At 35.4% G+C, this 18,161-nt stretch overlaps 2 protein-coding genes across 3 annotated transcripts; one reads left to right on the top strand and one right to left on the bottom strand.

The window, feature by feature from the left end:
- The first annotated feature begins 284 nt into the window (after window positions 1-284).
- LOC100251128 (3-isopropylmalate dehydratase large subunit, chloroplastic) lies at window positions 285-9,052 on the top strand. 2 transcript variants are annotated; one of them, XM_010651862.3, is made up of 15 exons: window positions 285-481; window positions 582-714; window positions 868-1,038; window positions 1,890-2,042; window positions 2,159-2,227; window positions 2,325-2,441; window positions 4,353-4,427; window positions 4,613-4,690; window positions 4,817-4,912; window positions 5,038-5,087; window positions 5,822-5,876; window positions 6,027-6,158; window positions 6,579-6,626; window positions 6,741-6,899; window positions 8,623-9,052. In XM_010651862.3, exons 2-15 carry the CDS (start codon window positions 586-588, stop codon window positions 8,761-8,763), a joined length of 1,473 nt encoding a protein of 490 aa, XP_010650164.1. In that variant the 5' UTR covers window positions 285-481; window positions 582-585; the 3' UTR covers window positions 8,764-9,052. The 2 variants fall into 2 exon arrangements, with proteins under 2 accessions (XP_010650164.1, XP_002285491.1); XM_002285455.5 differs by having other exon boundaries at window positions 582-719.
- A 4,916-nt stretch (window positions 9,053-13,968) lies between these two features.
- On the bottom strand, window positions 13,969-16,889 carry LOC100256286 (auxin-responsive protein IAA13). Its single transcript, XM_002285447.5, has 5 exons — window positions 16,228-16,889; window positions 15,251-15,573; window positions 15,001-15,124; window positions 14,504-14,565; window positions 13,969-14,403 (listed from the first exon to the last, which is right to left on the bottom strand). The coding sequence occupies exons 1-5, from the start codon at window positions 16,632-16,634 to the stop codon at window positions 14,354-14,356; spliced, it is 966 nt and encodes a 321-aa protein (XP_002285483.2). The 5' UTR covers window positions 16,635-16,889; the 3' UTR covers window positions 13,969-14,353.
- Window positions 16,890-18,161: the final 1,272 nt, after the last annotated feature.

Raw genomic sequence — 18,161 nt, 5'->3', positions numbered from 1 at the left:
AATTTCAATTATTACTTAAAGTATTCTAATATAATAATTAAATTTATTTTTAAAAATAATTTAATTTTAAAATAAATTCTTGAAAATCTATAATTTGTTTAAAAGCGTATTTTAAGTTAGAAATTTATTTTTTAAAAAAAAGGAAAAAAAGGCAAATAAGTTGTGAAAAAGGTCTTAACAGGCCTCATACCGTTGTCACCCATCTTTATTGCACGCGGCAAACGCACCAAATATCTTGCCTTAGTAAACTTGGCCCACTACCGCTATAATCTATTGTCAATTGGCTTTTGTCTTGTCTCTTGTGAGAGACGTAGCCGCCGCAACTTCAGAGTCCGAATCAAACACTCCTCTAGTTCCAGCTTTCCCAGGGGCTGCGAAAGACCCAGTTCCAAACCCCAGACGTTGCCGGAATTAGGAGCAGGGTTCCTTCTCTTTCATGGCTTCCTCTGCTATTGCCTCCAACTCTCCTGCTTTCATCAAGGTTAATGGTTAATGACCTCCTAAGTTTCTTCTCTTTCCCAAATTTTCTTGCTAAAATCTCACTGACCCACGTTGTTTTTTATTTTTTATTTTTTCCTCAGAAAGATGTGGATCTCTCTGCATTTTCATCATCGGCATCATCATTTTCCATTCAGAAAACCAATAAAAGAAATTCCCGGAAAATTGTTTCAGTCATGGCACCCCAACAATCGCCACGTTCTCCTTCCACCTCTGGTTCAGTTCGGTTTCTTTCTTTCTTTCTTTCTTTCTTTCTTCATTTCTGCTTCTTCTTCATTATATATTTATAATTTGCATTCGATTGTTCTTTTCTGTGGTGGGTATTAGTATTTGATGGTTTATATTAGTGGGATTTTGGATTGTTTTCAGGTAAAGACTGCAATGACCATGACCGAGAAGATCTTGGCCAGGGCTTCTGAAAAACCCCAGCTGAGCCCAGGTGAGAATGTATGGGTAAATGTTGATCTCTTGATGACCCATGATGTCTGTGGCCCAGGTTCTTTTGGAATCTTCAAGAAAGAGTTTGGTGAGAATGCAAAGGTATATATGTGTTAACATGCAATGAGTTGTTGATTCTTACTTGTCATCCAAATAGGAAGATTCTAATTTTGTTGAGGCATCATTTAGTTGCTTAGCGTTTTTTAGGCCCAATAAAATATTACATCTGTCCTTTCTCTTGTACAAAGCATTGGATGATCTAGGTTGTAATGAATATCTTGTGATCAACAAAAAGATATAGAAATAAAGTCATGATCACGCATAGTTTTAAAAGCGCAAGGCGGACCTAAAGTGTGAAAAATCTCCTATATAGCTTAGGCTCAAGGTGCAACATAAGGGACATGCCTAAGTGAAGTGAAATGCAACCTAGGATGCATATCAATTTTATAAAATATTATTCAAAATATAATTCAATCAATAAAAAAATTAAGATTCCAAACATTTAAAAGAAACATTTAATAAAAAAGTGATGAAATTATATAAATGTCAATATACAATTAGAAATTTGAAGAACTAAAGTGTTTAGAAAGAAAAAGTAAAGTTGACAAAGTGCAAGCAAGGTGCTACAACTAAGAAGTGATTGTGCCTTGAGCGTAGGCGCATTTTTTAAACTATGCAATCATGGCTGTTAGTGAGAAAGGATAGGCTCATCTAAATATTGCCATCTCATATGATAAAACATGCTGGACTATCTGATTTTCTACTTTAATGCTAAGGCTGCAAACACATGCTGCTATGTTTATGCATATTCTACTAATTTTTAGGCTACAGTGTTTCATTGCTCCATTTCAATTTTAAATCTTTGCATAGTTCTACAATCAATGTACTTTGCATGACTATCTGTGTTTAAGCCTGCAAATTTATATTAATCCATCCTCATTTTGAAACTAAAGGTTTGGGACCGTGAAAAGATTGTTATTATACCTGAACACTACATCTTCACAAAGGATGAACGGGCAAATCGTAATGTTGATATCCTGAGGGAATTTTGCACAGAGCAAAATATCAAGTACTTCTATGACATAAAAGATCTTGGTAATTTCAGGGTATGCCTCTCTGGTCTTTCATGTTTTAGTTTCCAACCACTGAACTATATTGCTGAAGGTGTATCATCTATTCTTGTTTATTGCACTGAATGTAAACTTTACGTATGAGCATGCAGGCCAATCCGGATTACAAAGGTGTATGCCATGTTGCCCTTGCCCAAGAAGGTCATTGCAGGCCTGGAGAGGTACATTTCTCTTGCCAAGTCCTTTTTCAAAATCTATTTAAACTTTTTATATCTTTATATGCACAACACTTGTTGAACCCTATATACATTCTCACAGGTCCTCTTAGGTACTGACTCCCACACATGTACTGCTGGGGCATTTGGCCAGTTCGCTACTGGAATAGGTAACACTGATGCTGCTTTCGTATTAGGCACTGGAAAGATCCTGCTGAAGGTTTGCAAATTGTTTTTTATATCTCCCTACTCTTTTGATCACTTCCCCCCCTCAAATTTTGAGTTTGTGTGTGGATCCTGTAACTGATAGACATCTTGTTTTTCTTATTACAATCAAACTTTGGTGAACAATGCATCACATACAGACTTAAACATGGGTGGCTTCCTATGTTAGATTTTATAGACTGGTTCGGATCTTCTTGAAGAGGCAGTTATTTTTTGTTGCTCTTTATTTTTTGTTGTGCTTTCCTGGCTTCCTTTGTATATGACCTGTGTACTTTGGTGCGTTTTCAGTTAGTGCTTTAATACATTTGTTTTGTTTGCCTATCAAAATTTACAAACTTAAACACCTAGAATTTCAGGAAGCTGAAGAACAAGAGCTCCCATCATCTGTTTTTTAATCTGTTCAAAGGCCTTGATTGTTGCCTTTCTCCATGTGAGAGCTTACCCTTCTTGCAACCACAACAGGTGCCATAATTGTGCTGAAAGCCTAAAACCATGAAAAAAAGGTTTGTTAGAATAAGCTATCCCATGAAATTTTCTATCTTCTTGCAACATGTTTGGGAGGAACCATTCTATATAGCCTGGACCTTCTCCATATCTGTTTCAACACCATGACAAGGAACCCCAAAAGCCAAAGCCAAAAAACGGAACACTAGGACACATGAAAGGGCACCCCATTAAGTTGATTTAGAGCTTTTTTCTTGTCTAAGCACCCTCATTTTTTGTTGTAGATGAAAAGCATTCTTGATGTTGGCCTTGCTATATATAAGTATGTTATCAGAGTATGCAATAAGAAACCAGTAATAAAAGGATGGCATACCTTCATTGTGTGCATGAAAGTGTTTGATGCTTTTGTCAAGGCCAAAAAGCATTACTAACCACTCAGAGTTTGTCCTTCATCTTCAAAGTGGTCTTCCATTGACTTTCAAGTCTGATTGGAATCTTGTGATACCCACTAGAAGGGTCAATCTTTACAAAAATGGTAGTTCTAGTTATCGTTGCATGACTGTACATACGCATCCTCCATGACCTATTTTTCTTTGCAGTCAATAAAGCAAGCACTATTCAAGGACTAAGGTCCTCCTGAATAAAGCCTTTCTTCAACAATTCGTTATCTTTTAATAGGATTAGTGTGATAAGTGGGTAAATTAGGCAAAGAAGACCCTGGAGCCAGATCAATAGCACATTGTCCTTTTGCATAAGTGATAACTCAATTCGGTAGCTCATAGAGGAATCAAGTCACTAAGATCAGACATCTGCTTCAGCATTTTTTCAGCTTTGGGTTGCTTCTTGCTGAGAGTATGTAGGAGTTTTGCGGTTCCACCTTCTGTCCACCTTCATTGGTTTGGGAGTGATCTTGTTCTTGAACAAGAAATAGCATCTGTTGTTGCAATGGTAGATATCCATATTTCATCATCACTATCTCCCAAATTTGATGCTAACCAGTTGTGCTGCAGCAAGTTTGATGCTGTTGGGGGGGTTGACTGCTGGATTCCAGGCTTTGCTCATGTGGGCTTGAGGGGTCTGCTTTAATGGCTCAGACTTTAGGATTTTCAGGCTTAATTGTCATCTTTTCTTTCTTCTATTTTTTTGGTTAGATTTCTGTTTGATAGCCTAGGGCTGTTTTTGCAGACATTCTTTTCCCTCTATACCTTTTTGGTTTGTGAAAAATGAACATAATATTTTTTTTCATTGGTGTAAATGTGAATGTATCATATATCTGAGAACTCTGAAATTTTTGACGAATTGTGCTTTTTGTTTTATATAACCATGTTGCATGCTGATTTTGAATGAGTTGACTATGTTTTCCTCCTGTTGACTTATATATATATATATAATTGTGGTAGTTAAATCCTTCCATACGTATCTGCATCATTGAATCATAATTCCCTTACACCTTTAACTGCAGGTGCCTCCAACTTTGAGATTTGTAATGGATGGAGAAATGCCCAATTATTTGCTCGCAAAAGATTTGATTTTGCAAGTAAGTCTTACTAGCACTAGTGGCGTTCTTTCATTTTTAAAGGGCATAATCTTTCCACCCATGGAATATGTTGTGTTTTTAATATGAGCCCATATCGGTTGTTTACTTCGCTGATGTTTTAATGGATTGGTATGGCCTTCCTTTTTTTATGGTCTTGCTTCACAAAATGGCCTTTCACTTTGCAGATTATTGGTGAAATATCTGTTTCTGGCGCGACATATAAATCTATGGAATTTGTTGGCACTACTGTTGAAAGTTTAACTGTAGGTGCACTTTTATAGATCTTCCACTGCAAGTATCTAAATCACTGTTCATTTCTGTGTGGAATTTGTTTAATCAGCCTGTTCTGGATCACAGTTTTGATTGTTTCATTGTTCTAAACTGAAAAGATGGAAGAAAGAATGACATTATGCAACATGGTTATTGAAGCTGGGGGAAAGAATGGTGTTGTCCCTGCTGATAGTACTACACATAAGTACCTTGAGGTTAGAAGAAATCATTCATCTCTCTCTCTCTCTCATGCTTGCTATTGCCAAAAGGGTGATTTTTTTTCTCTTTATGCTTATTGTGCAACTCTTTCTTCTGGCTAAGTCATTGTTTCTTTGCACAGGATAAGACAAGTTTGCCATATGAACCAGTTTATAGTGATGAGCAAGCAAGGTAATTAAAGGTTGACAAAAGAAAAGTTAAGAGTTCAGGAGAAAGTAACTATGTTTCAAATGGCATATATGAACAATATGCGGAATTCAATTAGTTGGAGTTGTTTCCATCACTTTTGGCTATTTGAAATGGAGTCATAACAAATATGATAGTAAAACATTTTCTAGAAATAGTCTTCTTGTGAAAATTTTAAATGATTAAAAATGAACTCATTTTAGAATGTTGTAGGAAACATAATGCAACGATTTCTTTTTTATAATACTTGTTGAACATGTTTCTCTCTCACACCTTAAGCTTCATCTTTTTTAAAAATATGCTCATTTGCGGGTGAATTTAACGTTTTTCATAGCCTTTTTTTTTTTTTTCCAAATTCATTAAACATCTTTGTTTGAAACATACCCATAGTCTATTTGTCAAAAATAAGCTTAGTACCTGGATAGTGATGTTTAAGATTAATTTTAAGTTGCGTTCTTTGGGCTAACAAATGATTGAAACCTGATAATTTGTAATTGTAAGTCATCTTTAGCAGAGTTGTATAGTTACAGAGTTAAAGCTTTCTCATTTAGAAACTTGTAGCAGTTGTAAAATGCATGAATTTAGGTGAGTGGTCTTTTTAATCTAGAGTAGTGTATAAAATTGTACTCTTGTTAAGAAATTCTATTTTTATGTTCATCCTCTGTTATTTTCTCCTTCATATTTCTTTTGTTCTGATGGTTTCTTTTGCTTGCTTTTAGATTTCTTTCTGAGTACAGATTTGATATCTCAAAACTGGAACCTCTGGTGGCAAAGGTGAGTGATTTTATATAGCCTTAAGTGAAATCATCTTAAGTTTTTAAACTGTAGACCAAATAGGTATTTCATTTTAAAATCCATTTCAAGTGTTGATAAGTGGCAAATTCACACTTTATATTGAATAATATCTGCCATATGTTTCTGCAGCCTCATTCACCTGATAAATGTGCTTTGGCAAGAGAATGCAAAGACGTGAAAATTGACAGGGTGTATATTGGATCTTGTACTGGTGGAAAAACTGAGGATTTTCTAGCTGCAGCCAAAGTTTTTCATGCTTCAGTAAGTTTTTCTAGCTTACTTAGCTTCTTCGAGGACAACTTGTTACTTCGTTCTTAATTTGCATTCATTGTTTCTTGTTGTGGTATATCTAATTTCACATCTTACATAATTGCATTTTACACGATTATTATTTTAACCATCTTCCTTAGAATAGTTTTTCTTTTGTTTTTATAAACCACCTTATGGTGGAAAGTCATCAGTTCTCATGGGTGTGATCCCCTGTGCTTTGATTTTGTTATACTTTGCAGTGTGGAGTACTTTCTGGATGAAAATTGGTTATGGGAAATTTTTCTTTGATTTTTTATTAAGTTAAGCATGGAACTTAAGTGCCATGAATATATGTTAGCATGTGCATTCTTTTCTTTTGTTTTTTTTTTTTTTCTTTTTTTGAGCTTAAAAATTTAATCGCACCGTTCACAGGGAAAGAAGGTCAAAGTTCCCACATTTCTTGTCCCTGCAACCCAAAAGGTTTGTACTGTATTTTTGCTTGATGGATTTGTATGGAAGATTCCAAATAGGGATTTGTCATAGGAAAGAGTTTAATCCTACGCAATATAGTAATTGATATGATAAAATTATCAGGTTTGGATGGACGTATATAGTCTCCCGGTACCAGGATGTGGTGGCAAGACTTGCTCTCAGATATTTGAGGAAGCTGGTTGTGATACACCTGCAAGTCCTACCTGTGGTGCTTGTATGGGTGGTCCTAGAGACACATATGCACGCATGAATGAACCTCAGGCAAGATATTGTTTTCCTCTTGGTACAACTTTAAAAAGCATTTCATCAACTATTCCACCTATACTTCTGCTTTTATTCCTCAGATGAAACCCCTAACTTATGGAAATGATCTTAAAATGAAAAGGTCATATTGTTATAAAATAGATTAGACCACTTGGGTCCTAATGGTTGACACTTCCTGATTGCTGTTTTGCTTGCTGACCAATACTAGTTACATTATTGATGACAAAGAACAAATCTAACATGCTTTGTAGTGGTGAAAGTGGCCTTTTTATTATCTCTCAGTGAATTAAGTTGACAAACCACCTTAGTTGTTTTTAATAGGCCCCATGTTTCTTCTTTACATGTGATCACATGTTGCAATATTAAAATTGCAAAAATGATCGAGACAAGTTATCATTTTAGCAAGCTCTATTTTGCAGAAAATAATATTTATTTGGCAGTTCTAATCACTGCCAACAAGGATTCCAATATCCCCCCTCACCCATATGGTCTCAAACATCTTCTACCTAAGCCTCTTTTAACACAGCTGAGGCATAGACAGAAGGGAAAGTCATGGCTAAGGGTTCATCCCCAAGTCACTTATCTTTCCAAATCCCCATCCTCTTCCTATCTCCCATCTCAAAGGATACTCTAATGACAAGACAACCAGATCCCAACCCTTACTATAGGTTTTCCAAACCCTAATCCTGTATCCTTCCCTTACTTTATAAGAACACCAACTCCCCTCCTCCTCCCCCCTATACTTACCTTGAGACCTTTTTCCAAAAAGCCTCACCCTCTGAGTCACATCTCCAACTCCATTAACTTAGCCGAGCCCTTATTAAGAGAAGAAAGATTCCTTATTCTTAGGCCCCTCTTACTTTTCTCCCTACAAACAATAGACCATTTTACCAAATGAATATTTTTTCCTAAAGCTCCTCCTCCTCAAAGGATGTCTCTAAATTTTCTTAATCCGCAATCTTAACTTTTCTAGGAATGCTAAACAGGAGCATAAAATATATGAGCAAACTAGACAAAGCATTTTGAATTAGGGTCAGTCTCCTTCCTTTCGAAATATATTGCATTTTTTACAACAAAAGTCTTCTACAAAATCTCTCCTCCACATTGTCCCAACCTGATTCTACTTTGAATGGAGCCCTTAATGGTAAGCAGTTAGAATCTTTCTTACCTTACATCCCAACCAAGAGCCAAACCCTTAACATTAGCCACCCTCCCTATTGGGGTTAATTAACTTTTCTCCAGATTATTTTTTAGCCTTGAAATGGCTTCAAGCCACATAAACAACCGGCTTAATTGGACCACCTGTCTTTGAGTGGCCTTGCAAAAGACTAATGTGGTCATTGGCAAACAACAGGACACCTCCACGGTTTCACCTCCCCTACCCCTTACCCTAAAACCTGATATGAAATAACCCCCACCCCCATCTGGCTGTCTCCAACAAATAATTGTTTGTGCCTCCATCACCAAAACAAAAAGATATGGGGAGGGAGAATTCCTTGCCTCGATCCTCTGAAGCTTTGAATAAAACATGGAGTTCCATTTAAAAGAACAGAAAACTTTTCTATCAAGATGTACCGTTTAATCCACTCAATCAATTTCTAACCAAACCCCATTTTTCTAAAAATAGCCATCCAATGGCTCTCGTATCAAAGGATCATGTTGGATTACTGATTTCAGTAATTTCCAGATTGTAATATTTCTGAGGTGTTGATTATTGCAGGTATGTGTGTCTACAACAAATAGGAACTTCCCTGGGCGAATGGGGCACAAAGAAAGCCAGATATATCTAGCTTCTCCTTACACAGCAGCAGCATCTGCTTTGAGGGGTTATGTCACTGATCCAAGAGAGTTCTTAATTTGAACCTGATTCTAGGAGTCTTAAACCGCCATTCCACAACTCTCATGTGGATTGATTTATATTTTTGCATGTTGCCATTCTCATGGCTTCGTGTACTGAAATTCCTTTCAACTTGATTTCAAGTCCCTGCTAGCTCTAAAGAGATGGTTTTTGGTTAGAATTATGAGGTGGACTTTCACTCTTATGACTCATGCTTGGTATTCCCGCTGAGATACCATGTATGGTTGACTGGATAATGTAGAATTGGATACCCTAAGTATCATTTTCAATAGGATATGTTCTGCTATCCTCATACTATATATTAATAGCATTGTCCTTGTGGAAAATTTATTAAGTGGATATTAATCAATTGATAAATTAATAAATTATTAATTTATTAAAGTATTTCTTATTTTAAAAAAGAAAATATTATATCTAATATCTTTTTATGAGTCTACATATTTTTTTTCAAGGAAGTGTTTTATTTTTCTAAACTCTACATTACATTGTTCAATATATTATTCTATTTTATGAACATTTAACCAAACAAATTGATCATATAGATTTAATCACAACTTTGGACACATGAGATAGATCTTATGGATTTAGTTGCATATTAAAAAATTATCAATTTATGTTGTATATTAAAAAATTATTAAGTTATGTAGTAAGTGGGTAATGCATGAAGCTATACAAATTTTCTAAATTATTTTATATATTTATCGAATTATTAGTTTAGCATATTGGTTTCTAATCGTAAAAAAAAATATTATTTAATTAAGGTTATTAATTTATCGAGATTCTATTGGATTTAGTTTGTAGAAGGTATTGGAAAGTGTCAAGACACTCAATTGAACGAGGGGCTTGTAATATAGCATGTAAATATAAGGAGTAAGAAAATAAGAGATGTTTAGAGAACTCAATAATTATATCTAATTATGCCGTCTATAATATTCTAAATTGTATAATGAAATAAATTTTTTTCATCTATGTATGTAGGCATGGTTGACTGAATCACGTTAAAACTTCATATACCTTTGTGTGAATTATTTTATCTTTATGTTCTTGAACTAATTTTGTTTGCATTAAAACTTTCATTGACATAACAAACCAATATCAAAGCTTCCTGTGGCACAACAAACTAGAATGAAAGTTATTACATACACAACATACTAGTAATAGGGCACAAGTTGAAGATTCAAAAGAGGTAAATAGAATAGAGCACACAAGATGATGATAAAATGAATTTTAGTTGAAAGTGTATCATGGAAATATAGAATATTGACTTGACGGAATTTGATCCAAAGTGGAGATTGTTGTAAAAATAATAGAGCACACAAGATGATGATAAAATGAATTTTAGTTAAAAGTGTATTATGAAGAGATGGAAAATTGACTTACGGAATTTGATCCAAAGTGGAGATTATTTTAAAAATAATAGAGCACACAAGATGATGATAAAATGAATTTTAGTTAACAGTGTATTATGAAGAGATGGAAGATTGACTTACGGAATTTGATCCAAAGTGGAGATTGTTGCAAAAATAATAGAGCACACAAGATGATGATAAAATGAATTTTAGTTAAAATTGTATTATGAAGAGATGGAAGATTGACTTGACGGAATTTGATTCAAAGTAGAGATTGTTGTAAAAATAATAGAGCACACAAGATGATGATAAAATGAATTTTAGTTAAAAGTGTATTATGAAGAGATGGAAGATTGACTTGACGGAATTTGATCCAAAGTAGATATTGTTATAAAGAGAATAGAGCACACAAGATGATGATAAAATGAATTTTAGTTAAAAGTGTATTATGAAGAGATGGAAGATTGACTTGACGGAATTTGATCCAAAGTATGATGATAAAATGAATTTTAGTTAAAAGTGTATTATGAAGAGATGGAAGATTGACTTACGGAATTTGATCCAAAGTGGAAATTGTTTTAAAAATAATAAAGCACACAAGATGATGATAAAATGAATTTTAGTTAAAAGTGTATTATGAAGAGATGGAAGATTGACTTGACGGAATTTGATCCAAAGTAGATATTGTTATAAAGAGAATAGAGCACATATGATGATGATCATAAAAGGAATTTTAGTTAGAAGTGTATTATGGAGAGATGGAAGATTGACTTGACGGAATTTGATCCAAAGTGAAAATTATTGGAAAGTGTTTCAAATTCCTAATTAATATAAATCCTTTTTGTATAAAGAATATTGTAAAGACTATACAAAGTAGATAGAGATATGAAGAAGAATGGAAAATACGACAGGGACTCATGGTTAGGGTGTATCTAGGCTTTACACCTATTTGAGTAATTTTATTCAAAGAACTGAAAATTAAAATTTTAAAAGTATTACTTCTTATAGAAGCTTTATTTTGACTTTATAAAAAGTCTTTTTATGTTTGATAAAACTTTTATCATACCAATATTATTATTTGAAAATTATGGCTTTAGCTAAAAATAAGAAGTTACAATTTACAAATAAAAAATAGTACATTATATTATTAAAAATGCAAAAGCATTGTATATATAATATGATACATTCAATGTGAATGTCATATATCTCCATTTAGGATTATTATATATCATATTAATGGATATGAAAAAGAGTTATGATAAGTTATTGAATCACTTATCCTATTATATTTTTTTATTAAATATGAGATATAATAAGAGATAGTATATTATATTCTAACTCATTCTCAACCAAACATGAGATTAAATATAATATCTTATTTATTATTTCATATCTTATCGAGCCATGTATGCCTAAGTACCTCGATTTCACCTACCCTTTTATTTGGGATTGGGAACAATATAAGAATGAACCAAACAAGAGAAAAAGGAAGACTGCATTGTTAATCATTTTAGTATAGCTGTGTCACACTGTGTGATGGGGAACGAAGTCTGCTTACCAACCAGCAAAATAATTGTGCACAAAATCACAGAAACAATGGCGAACTAAACAAAGAGATTACTCCCATGGCCCCTAACATCTGAAACATTTGATCTCGGCAGCATTTTCTTGGTCTAGAATAGGCCCACAACTGGGGCACTTCGCATCATTCATCTCTGCTGCTGCTCCAATTTAGACCGTACCAAAGGAATGGCACAATGGCACAACGCCTAGAGAGTAATGATCCAAGACACTTTTTACTCAATTCATAATGTCTAATCAATCTATAGTGGACATAATGTGACTTTCCTCTTTTTCTTCCCTCAATCCCCACATTCAAGGCGTTGGTTCTGATATGATCTGAGTGGAAGCAATGAAAATGAGATTAACAGTTAAGACCATTTGAGCTTTCCAGCTCTTTCTATTCCCGTGCAATTATTAGTGTTGATAACAAGAGTTTAAGGCAAAATCTTTTTAATGAAAAAAATGAAGTTTGGGGTGGTGGGTCAACAGACTCAACACACTTCACTTTCATGGCTAAAATGAGAGGAGAGAAAAGGGAAAGGCATACAAAGGAAAAGAAGCCACTTTAAAGTGAAAGTCCTTATGGTCATCTTTTGCTTTCCTTTGCAACAAGGGAAAGGTTTAAACTTTGAGAACAATGTTCACAACAGCAGAAACAAAGTGGAGCATACCTTGCCATGAATCTCCTTCTCAGCAACTTCTCTTCATCCATAGTACCATACAGTTGTCTCTCATCAATTAAAAGGAGGTCATTATGCAGATGGGTCACCACCAAAAGTAATCAATTGGCTATAATCCCCACATTCAGAATCAGTATGATTGCATAATCTCTCCACCAACTAGCCTATTCCTTTTTTTTTCTGTTTTTCTTTTTCAGCAGCACTAGTTCAAGCCTACACTGCTTTGGGTTCTGGGTTTTGAATTTGTTTATTTTTCTTGTATTCATAACTATCCAATTTGAAAACAATATTCCAATCTCTGAATCATCCTCTTTAGAGGTTTGGGACAGTTTGGACTTCATCACATTGCTTCTGAGGTTCCAAAACTTAATGCAGCTTGCAGACAAATTTATACTAAAAAATGTATAGCCATCTCACTCACAGTCATTCTCCATTGATGACACTAATAGTAATGGCTATTAAAGATGACATAAATATGGAAGCTCACATCACTTTATGATACTGTAAACCAAACATCAACCCAAACTATGCAAAGTACTCTAAAAACCAGATTGTGTAAATCTTTGGGCAATCCAGAAGGTGAAGTTCTCTCCATTGTAGTTGATGAAGATTCATTTATAAGAGTTCAACTCAAAACCTCAAGAATCAGAGTAGCTTTAAGGTTTTCATACAGTTTTGCTTGCAACACACGAAGCCAGATAAAGGGATGGACTTCTGTTGCATGATCACCTACTTTCACTACTAATATGAGAAGAATCAAAAGGAATTCACTTTAAAGCGAGACCCTTAAAAGCTAAAGACAATTCTCTTTTCCATTATTCGATGCCAAAGCTGTAATCGGCCGGCATTCCTTGCAAGAAGTTCCACCAAACCAGAAAAGGAAATGTCACAAAAGCAAATACACAGAAGCATGCTGCAAATAGTTTAGCTTTGATATAATCTCATCCCAATATTCTTTGGCTGATAGTGATGGGCAACTATCTTGACCAGATAAGAAGGGGAAAAAAAAAGGGAAATTATCACTAGGAACCTGCTGTGGTGGCAGCAGTGCTTTTCCAGTGTGCAATGGTAGTATTTTAGTATCTAAATATTGTCGATTGCCTCATTTCAAAAGGAAATATGATATTATTAAGAAATATTATACTAAAGAAGCATACCATCCATTAGAATGTTGATCACAGTTAATGGGTTGCCTTTATTTCTTGAGTTGAAATGGTGGAATAAAAAATGAGAATGAAAAATCAATTTCATTTCTATGATTTTGATAATTTTGATTTCTTTTTTTCTACTTGGTTCTTATTCTAATTCACCTTCATCCCATTCTTATTTCCATTCATATTCCCACATGCCAAACATTCTATTTTCATTCCTGTTCCCAAGTGGGAAGGATTTTGCCATTAGATAATGGTTAGTGGCTGTTCCAATGTGGTTGTTTAGTAAGGAACTATGCATTGAATTTTTCTGCATGGGCTGATCGAGACATAAAAGATACATAGGATTGATCATATAATGAAAGCTCCAAAACAAATGAACAGCTCGGAAATCCTCTAACGAAAGGTATAAAACATAGAAAACACACGCTCAACCAACAGAAAGGAAAGATTTGAACATCAATCACACAAGCTTATCTTCTATCACCAAGAGAAAAAAACTTGAGTCCACTCGATTGCAGCAAAATCTGGCACCCTAGATATCAAGCACTCCCATATTTACAGTATGAGAAAGCAGCATTCAGCCAAGTATGCAGGTGTGTATGTCACTATATAAGAGATGATGAACACTAAAATTGAATTTGGCCTACAAGGAAGAGAAAAAAAAAAGAGCAGGAACCAGAGAATGGTTGACAATAACAAAAAAAGAAAAAGAAAAAAAAGACAAACAAAAGACCAAGCTTAGCAAAATGCTGTGACTTTTCAGCTTCTCTACTTTTCTTTCATTTTCCTTTTTCAAACTGTGGGTTTTCTTCACCACTCGAGCTAAAATAAATTGGTCAACAATGTGTCAAATGGGCTTGCTTCTCTGTCTCTCACTCCTTTCTTGGAATCTTGGAGCTGCAAATCAGTTATTTGACTAATTAGGAGGGTGGAAGGGAGCAATGGAATGGATAATCTCAAGACCATAGACCATAAAATTGATTGCAAAATCACATACCAAGCCCATTAGCCTCAGAGGTCCTCATAATTCGAAGCCTTTTCACAGTGCTGAGGAACATCCTGAATTCAGTAACAAGAGCAAACATACTGTTAGCTTTCACAGAATTTATTTATTTAACTGAAGAACATCACTGGAGATTCTAAGCTTTTTTCGGTTTGAGAGGAAAGGAAGGGCGGTTGATTTATCTTCCGGTGTTTAAACTGTGGTCCTTTAGAATTAAGTGGACCATCAATTCATATGGACCACCAACCAATATGCAAGCATCAAAGCTGCAAGTAGAGGTTTATACTCCAAGGTTCAGTTTCTTCTTTCTCTATTAGTAACTGAAACAACCATAAACTTGCTAGCATGCTTATAATGTCTATTGTGGTTGATCCACAAGCAGAGCATCACAAAGCGGCTGAGCCAAACTACCACATAGGGCATTTCCTGTTAGGCCGCAGCCGCTCATGACTAGTTGTGTATAAACTGCCAAGGTAATGGTAGTAGCATACCCCCAAGGAACATCTCCCACAAGCATCCAGTCTCCCTCCTTATCTTCATAAGTGAGCACAAACTCAGACGATCCATCCAAAAGCTTGGAGGGGTTTGTTGATTGTCCCTTCTCTACATCAGACCCTAATCAAGAAGAAACATTCACATTGTTTTCTCATTTCCAATAAATTAAGTGATCAACAAAGAAGTCTTTGTATTTCTATCCACTTCCAACATTTTCAAGACAAAGAATTTGAGAGAAGAACTTACGAATGGGAGGCATGGTTGTGTTGTGCCTAAAGAACATGTCCTCCAATGTTTGAGCCAGTGTCCCGTAGCAGGCATGAGCATCCAAATCCACCTTCCTCCCAATAGGCAATCCGTCCATATTCACCTTAACAAACCCAAGATGCCCTTTTTCTTTCACAGTAGAATTGTTCTTGTTGCTACCAGTGTAAGGTTTCTTCTTCAAAGTATCCTTAAATTTATCATTCTCGCTGTCAGCCTTGTCATCTTCAGCAGCTAGGGCTTTTGCTTGGTTAACCAAGCTGTTCATTCTATAAGCTCTGATTGGAGGCCATCCCACAACCTGACTGCTCCCACAAAACAAATTACACTAGTGAATAATAACTCAGTTTGAGGGGTTAAACTGAAGAACAGTGACCAGGGTAAGCCATATCTCAATTCTCAAAGCATTTCAATAATTACTGGGACAACCAATAAAATCGAAACAACCCACAGAAAATTAAAGAAATCTTAAAAAACCCATTAACAATTAATGGAGTAATAAGCGAAAATTTTCTTGCTCTTTATACAGATTAAAAAGAAAAAACTCTGGATGGCCAAATAAAGATACTGATACCAATAAAAACACAGCTTCATCACTTGATCAAGATCAGGAAAACCTATTAACACAGAGAGAAAAAAGAAATAAAGGCAGAGACAGGGCCGAATCAGAAAGACCAGGGAAAGGAAATACAAACACCAAACTAACAGTTTAAGAAAATCATCAAACAAGTAGGCAAGAAGAAAAAATAGTCACCATTTGGTAGCAGATAAAAGGTAGGAAAATAATAGAGGGATAAAATTTTGAAGTTTAGATTTTTTTATTTATTATTATTTGCAACCTTGGAATACAAGCTCTTATGCAACAACCTCAGCACACTTCAGAGCCAAGTTTCCAAATTCTTGCAGAAGCAAGGACGATAAAATATTGAGTGTCGTGAGGGAGAAATGAGAAATCTAACCTGGCAGCAGTAGCAGATCCAACCTCTTGAGAAACAGCAGAGTCGGCAGCTCTCTTAGTCCCAGAAACAGGACCAGCGGAAGAATTAGAGAAGCGAGGAGCAGTGGAAGAAGCATTGGAAAGCACAGAAGGGAAGTCCTTGGCCGTCAGGATTCTGCCATACTCACCCCATGCAGAAGAGGGCTGCTTGGGCTTCACCAACCCACCACCACCACCACCACCAGTCCCAAGGCTGAGACCCAGACCCAGTTCCAGCTCAGCCTCCCCCGGATAAGAAGAGGCCTCGGTTGACATCTGCTCCACCACCTCCACCTTTGACACCGTAGTTACAGATTCGTTAGTAGAGGAACCACCACCACAACCACCACCACCACTACCACCACCTAATGAACTCAGACCACTATCCATCACAAGGAATAAAAGAGAGATAGGGATGTGATTAAGTGAGGAAAGAAGAAGATCCAAAGTGTTCTTTTGAGAGAGAGAGAGAGAGAGAGATGAAATGGAATGAATGAATAAAATGGTGGTGGAAGGTGTTAAGCGGGTGGCAGACAGTATAGAGGTTGGAGGAAGGTGGTGGAGGGTGTGATGATGATGGGACCCGCCTGTCTCCTGCCTCTCTCCCTAGTGCCTCCACCACTCTCTCTATTCCCCTTCCACTTTTCCCCTCCCCTCTCTCCCTCCCTTCCTCCCTCCCTCCCTTTATTTCTTTGGCTTCATTATCTCTTCAGAATCTGCTTTAATTTTCTCCTCTGCCATCTATCAACTACTCTAATTATTTCTTCACCCAAAATATATAAATCCTTAAAATATTCTCCAATTTATTCTTTCTCATCTAACATTTAAAATAAGGTTTAATTTTACACTACAGCTAATCAAATTATATGCAAAATCCCATGATTAAGAATCATATATTACTCTAAGAATAAAAAAATTATAAAATAAAAAATAAAAAATAAAATATAAAAACCCCTTCAAAAGTGAAAAGCTAAAGAAACAAGTCATGATAAGCATACACAAAGTCATCATTTCTATGAATCGTTTGAACCACAGTGGTAGCTTTCATCAACTACAATACATTAATTAATTGCCCAAGGAAGGAAAGGGTTGGAGATTTTAAGCTTTACACTTGGGGTCAAATTATTCTTACTTATTGCCACCTTATGATCATAGCAAAGGATCTTTTCAATGTTGGCTCAAATCTAAGCATATCTTGTTGAAATTTCATTTACTTATTCCAATCACAAAAGCCAATCCTCCACACTCACCCCATGTACATGTCTTTTGAAACCTGCAATAATTCTTCCAAAACACACCCAATATATATACATATATAAATGCTTGGTCTTGAAAAAGAGAGTCACATAACACATGGACTCTTTATTAATTAAATTAACCTTTTTCTTTCTTTATTCTTAATACACATAGCAAACCCTTATAAAGGAGAGCAAAGACACCTCATGAATAAACCTAAACCTAAGCCTAGATACATGACACTAGTTAGTTAATTAACTATTAAGGTATATAATGGAAAAAAAAAGAACAAAAAAAGAGAGGAGAGAATATATATATGAAAGGCTCTGATTAAGTATGTAGAGAGCTTAGGTGGTGTGTTCAACTTTAGCATAAAGCATAGGTTAAAGTCTAAAGTATGAGACTTTTAGGGGCAAAAGCATATTCTACTATAATTTCTTAATGCACTCCCCCTTTCTTTGTTTCCATGGGCTGTCCACTGCTTGCAAGACAAACAGCACAAAACCTTGTTTTAGAAAGTTGGAACCTAAAGAGATGCATTTTATCAGTGGCCGGTGGGGTCTACCTAAAAAGGAAAAGGAGAAAGGAGAAAGGAGATAAATACATATATGAGGAAAAGGGGGCAGATGTTATTTTTATTATTATCATTATTATTTAGGGTTATTTGGCCACCAACCCATA

The sequence above is a fragment of the Vitis vinifera genome, chromosome 5 (genome assembly GCF_030704535.1).
Source record: "Vitis vinifera cultivar Pinot Noir 40024 chromosome 5, ASM3070453v1".
In the NCBI taxonomy this organism is placed as follows: domain Eukaryota; kingdom Viridiplantae; phylum Streptophyta; class Magnoliopsida; order Vitales; family Vitaceae; genus Vitis; species Vitis vinifera.
The sequence above is the reverse complement of the archived record's forward strand: the minus strand, read 5'-3'. Positions and strand labels throughout refer to the sequence as shown.

Coding starts and splice junctions, on each gene's coding strand:
- LOC100251128 (XM_002285455.5), top strand. CDS start 437: ATGGCTTCCTCTGCTATTGCCTCCAACTCTCCTGCTTTCATCAAG. Junction 482..581: donor ACTCTCCTGCTTTCATCAAG/GTTAATGGTTAA, acceptor TTTTTTCCTCAG/AAAGATGTGGATCTCTCTGC. Junction 1,039..1,889: donor AGTTTGGTGAGAATGCAAAG/GTATATATGTGT, acceptor TTGAAACTAAAG/GTTTGGGACCGTGAAAAGAT.
- LOC100256286 (XM_002285447.5), bottom strand. CDS start 16,634: ATGGATAGTGGTCTGAGTTCATTAGGTGGTGGTAGTGGTGGTGGTGGT. Junction 15,125..15,250: donor CACAACCATGCCTCCCATTC/GTAAGTTCTTCT, acceptor CTTCTTGATTAG/GGTCTGATGTAGAGAAGGGA. Junction 14,404..14,503: donor CTCTGAGGCTAATGGGCTTG/GTATGTGATTTT, acceptor ACTGATTTGCAG/CTCCAAGATTCCAAGAAAGG.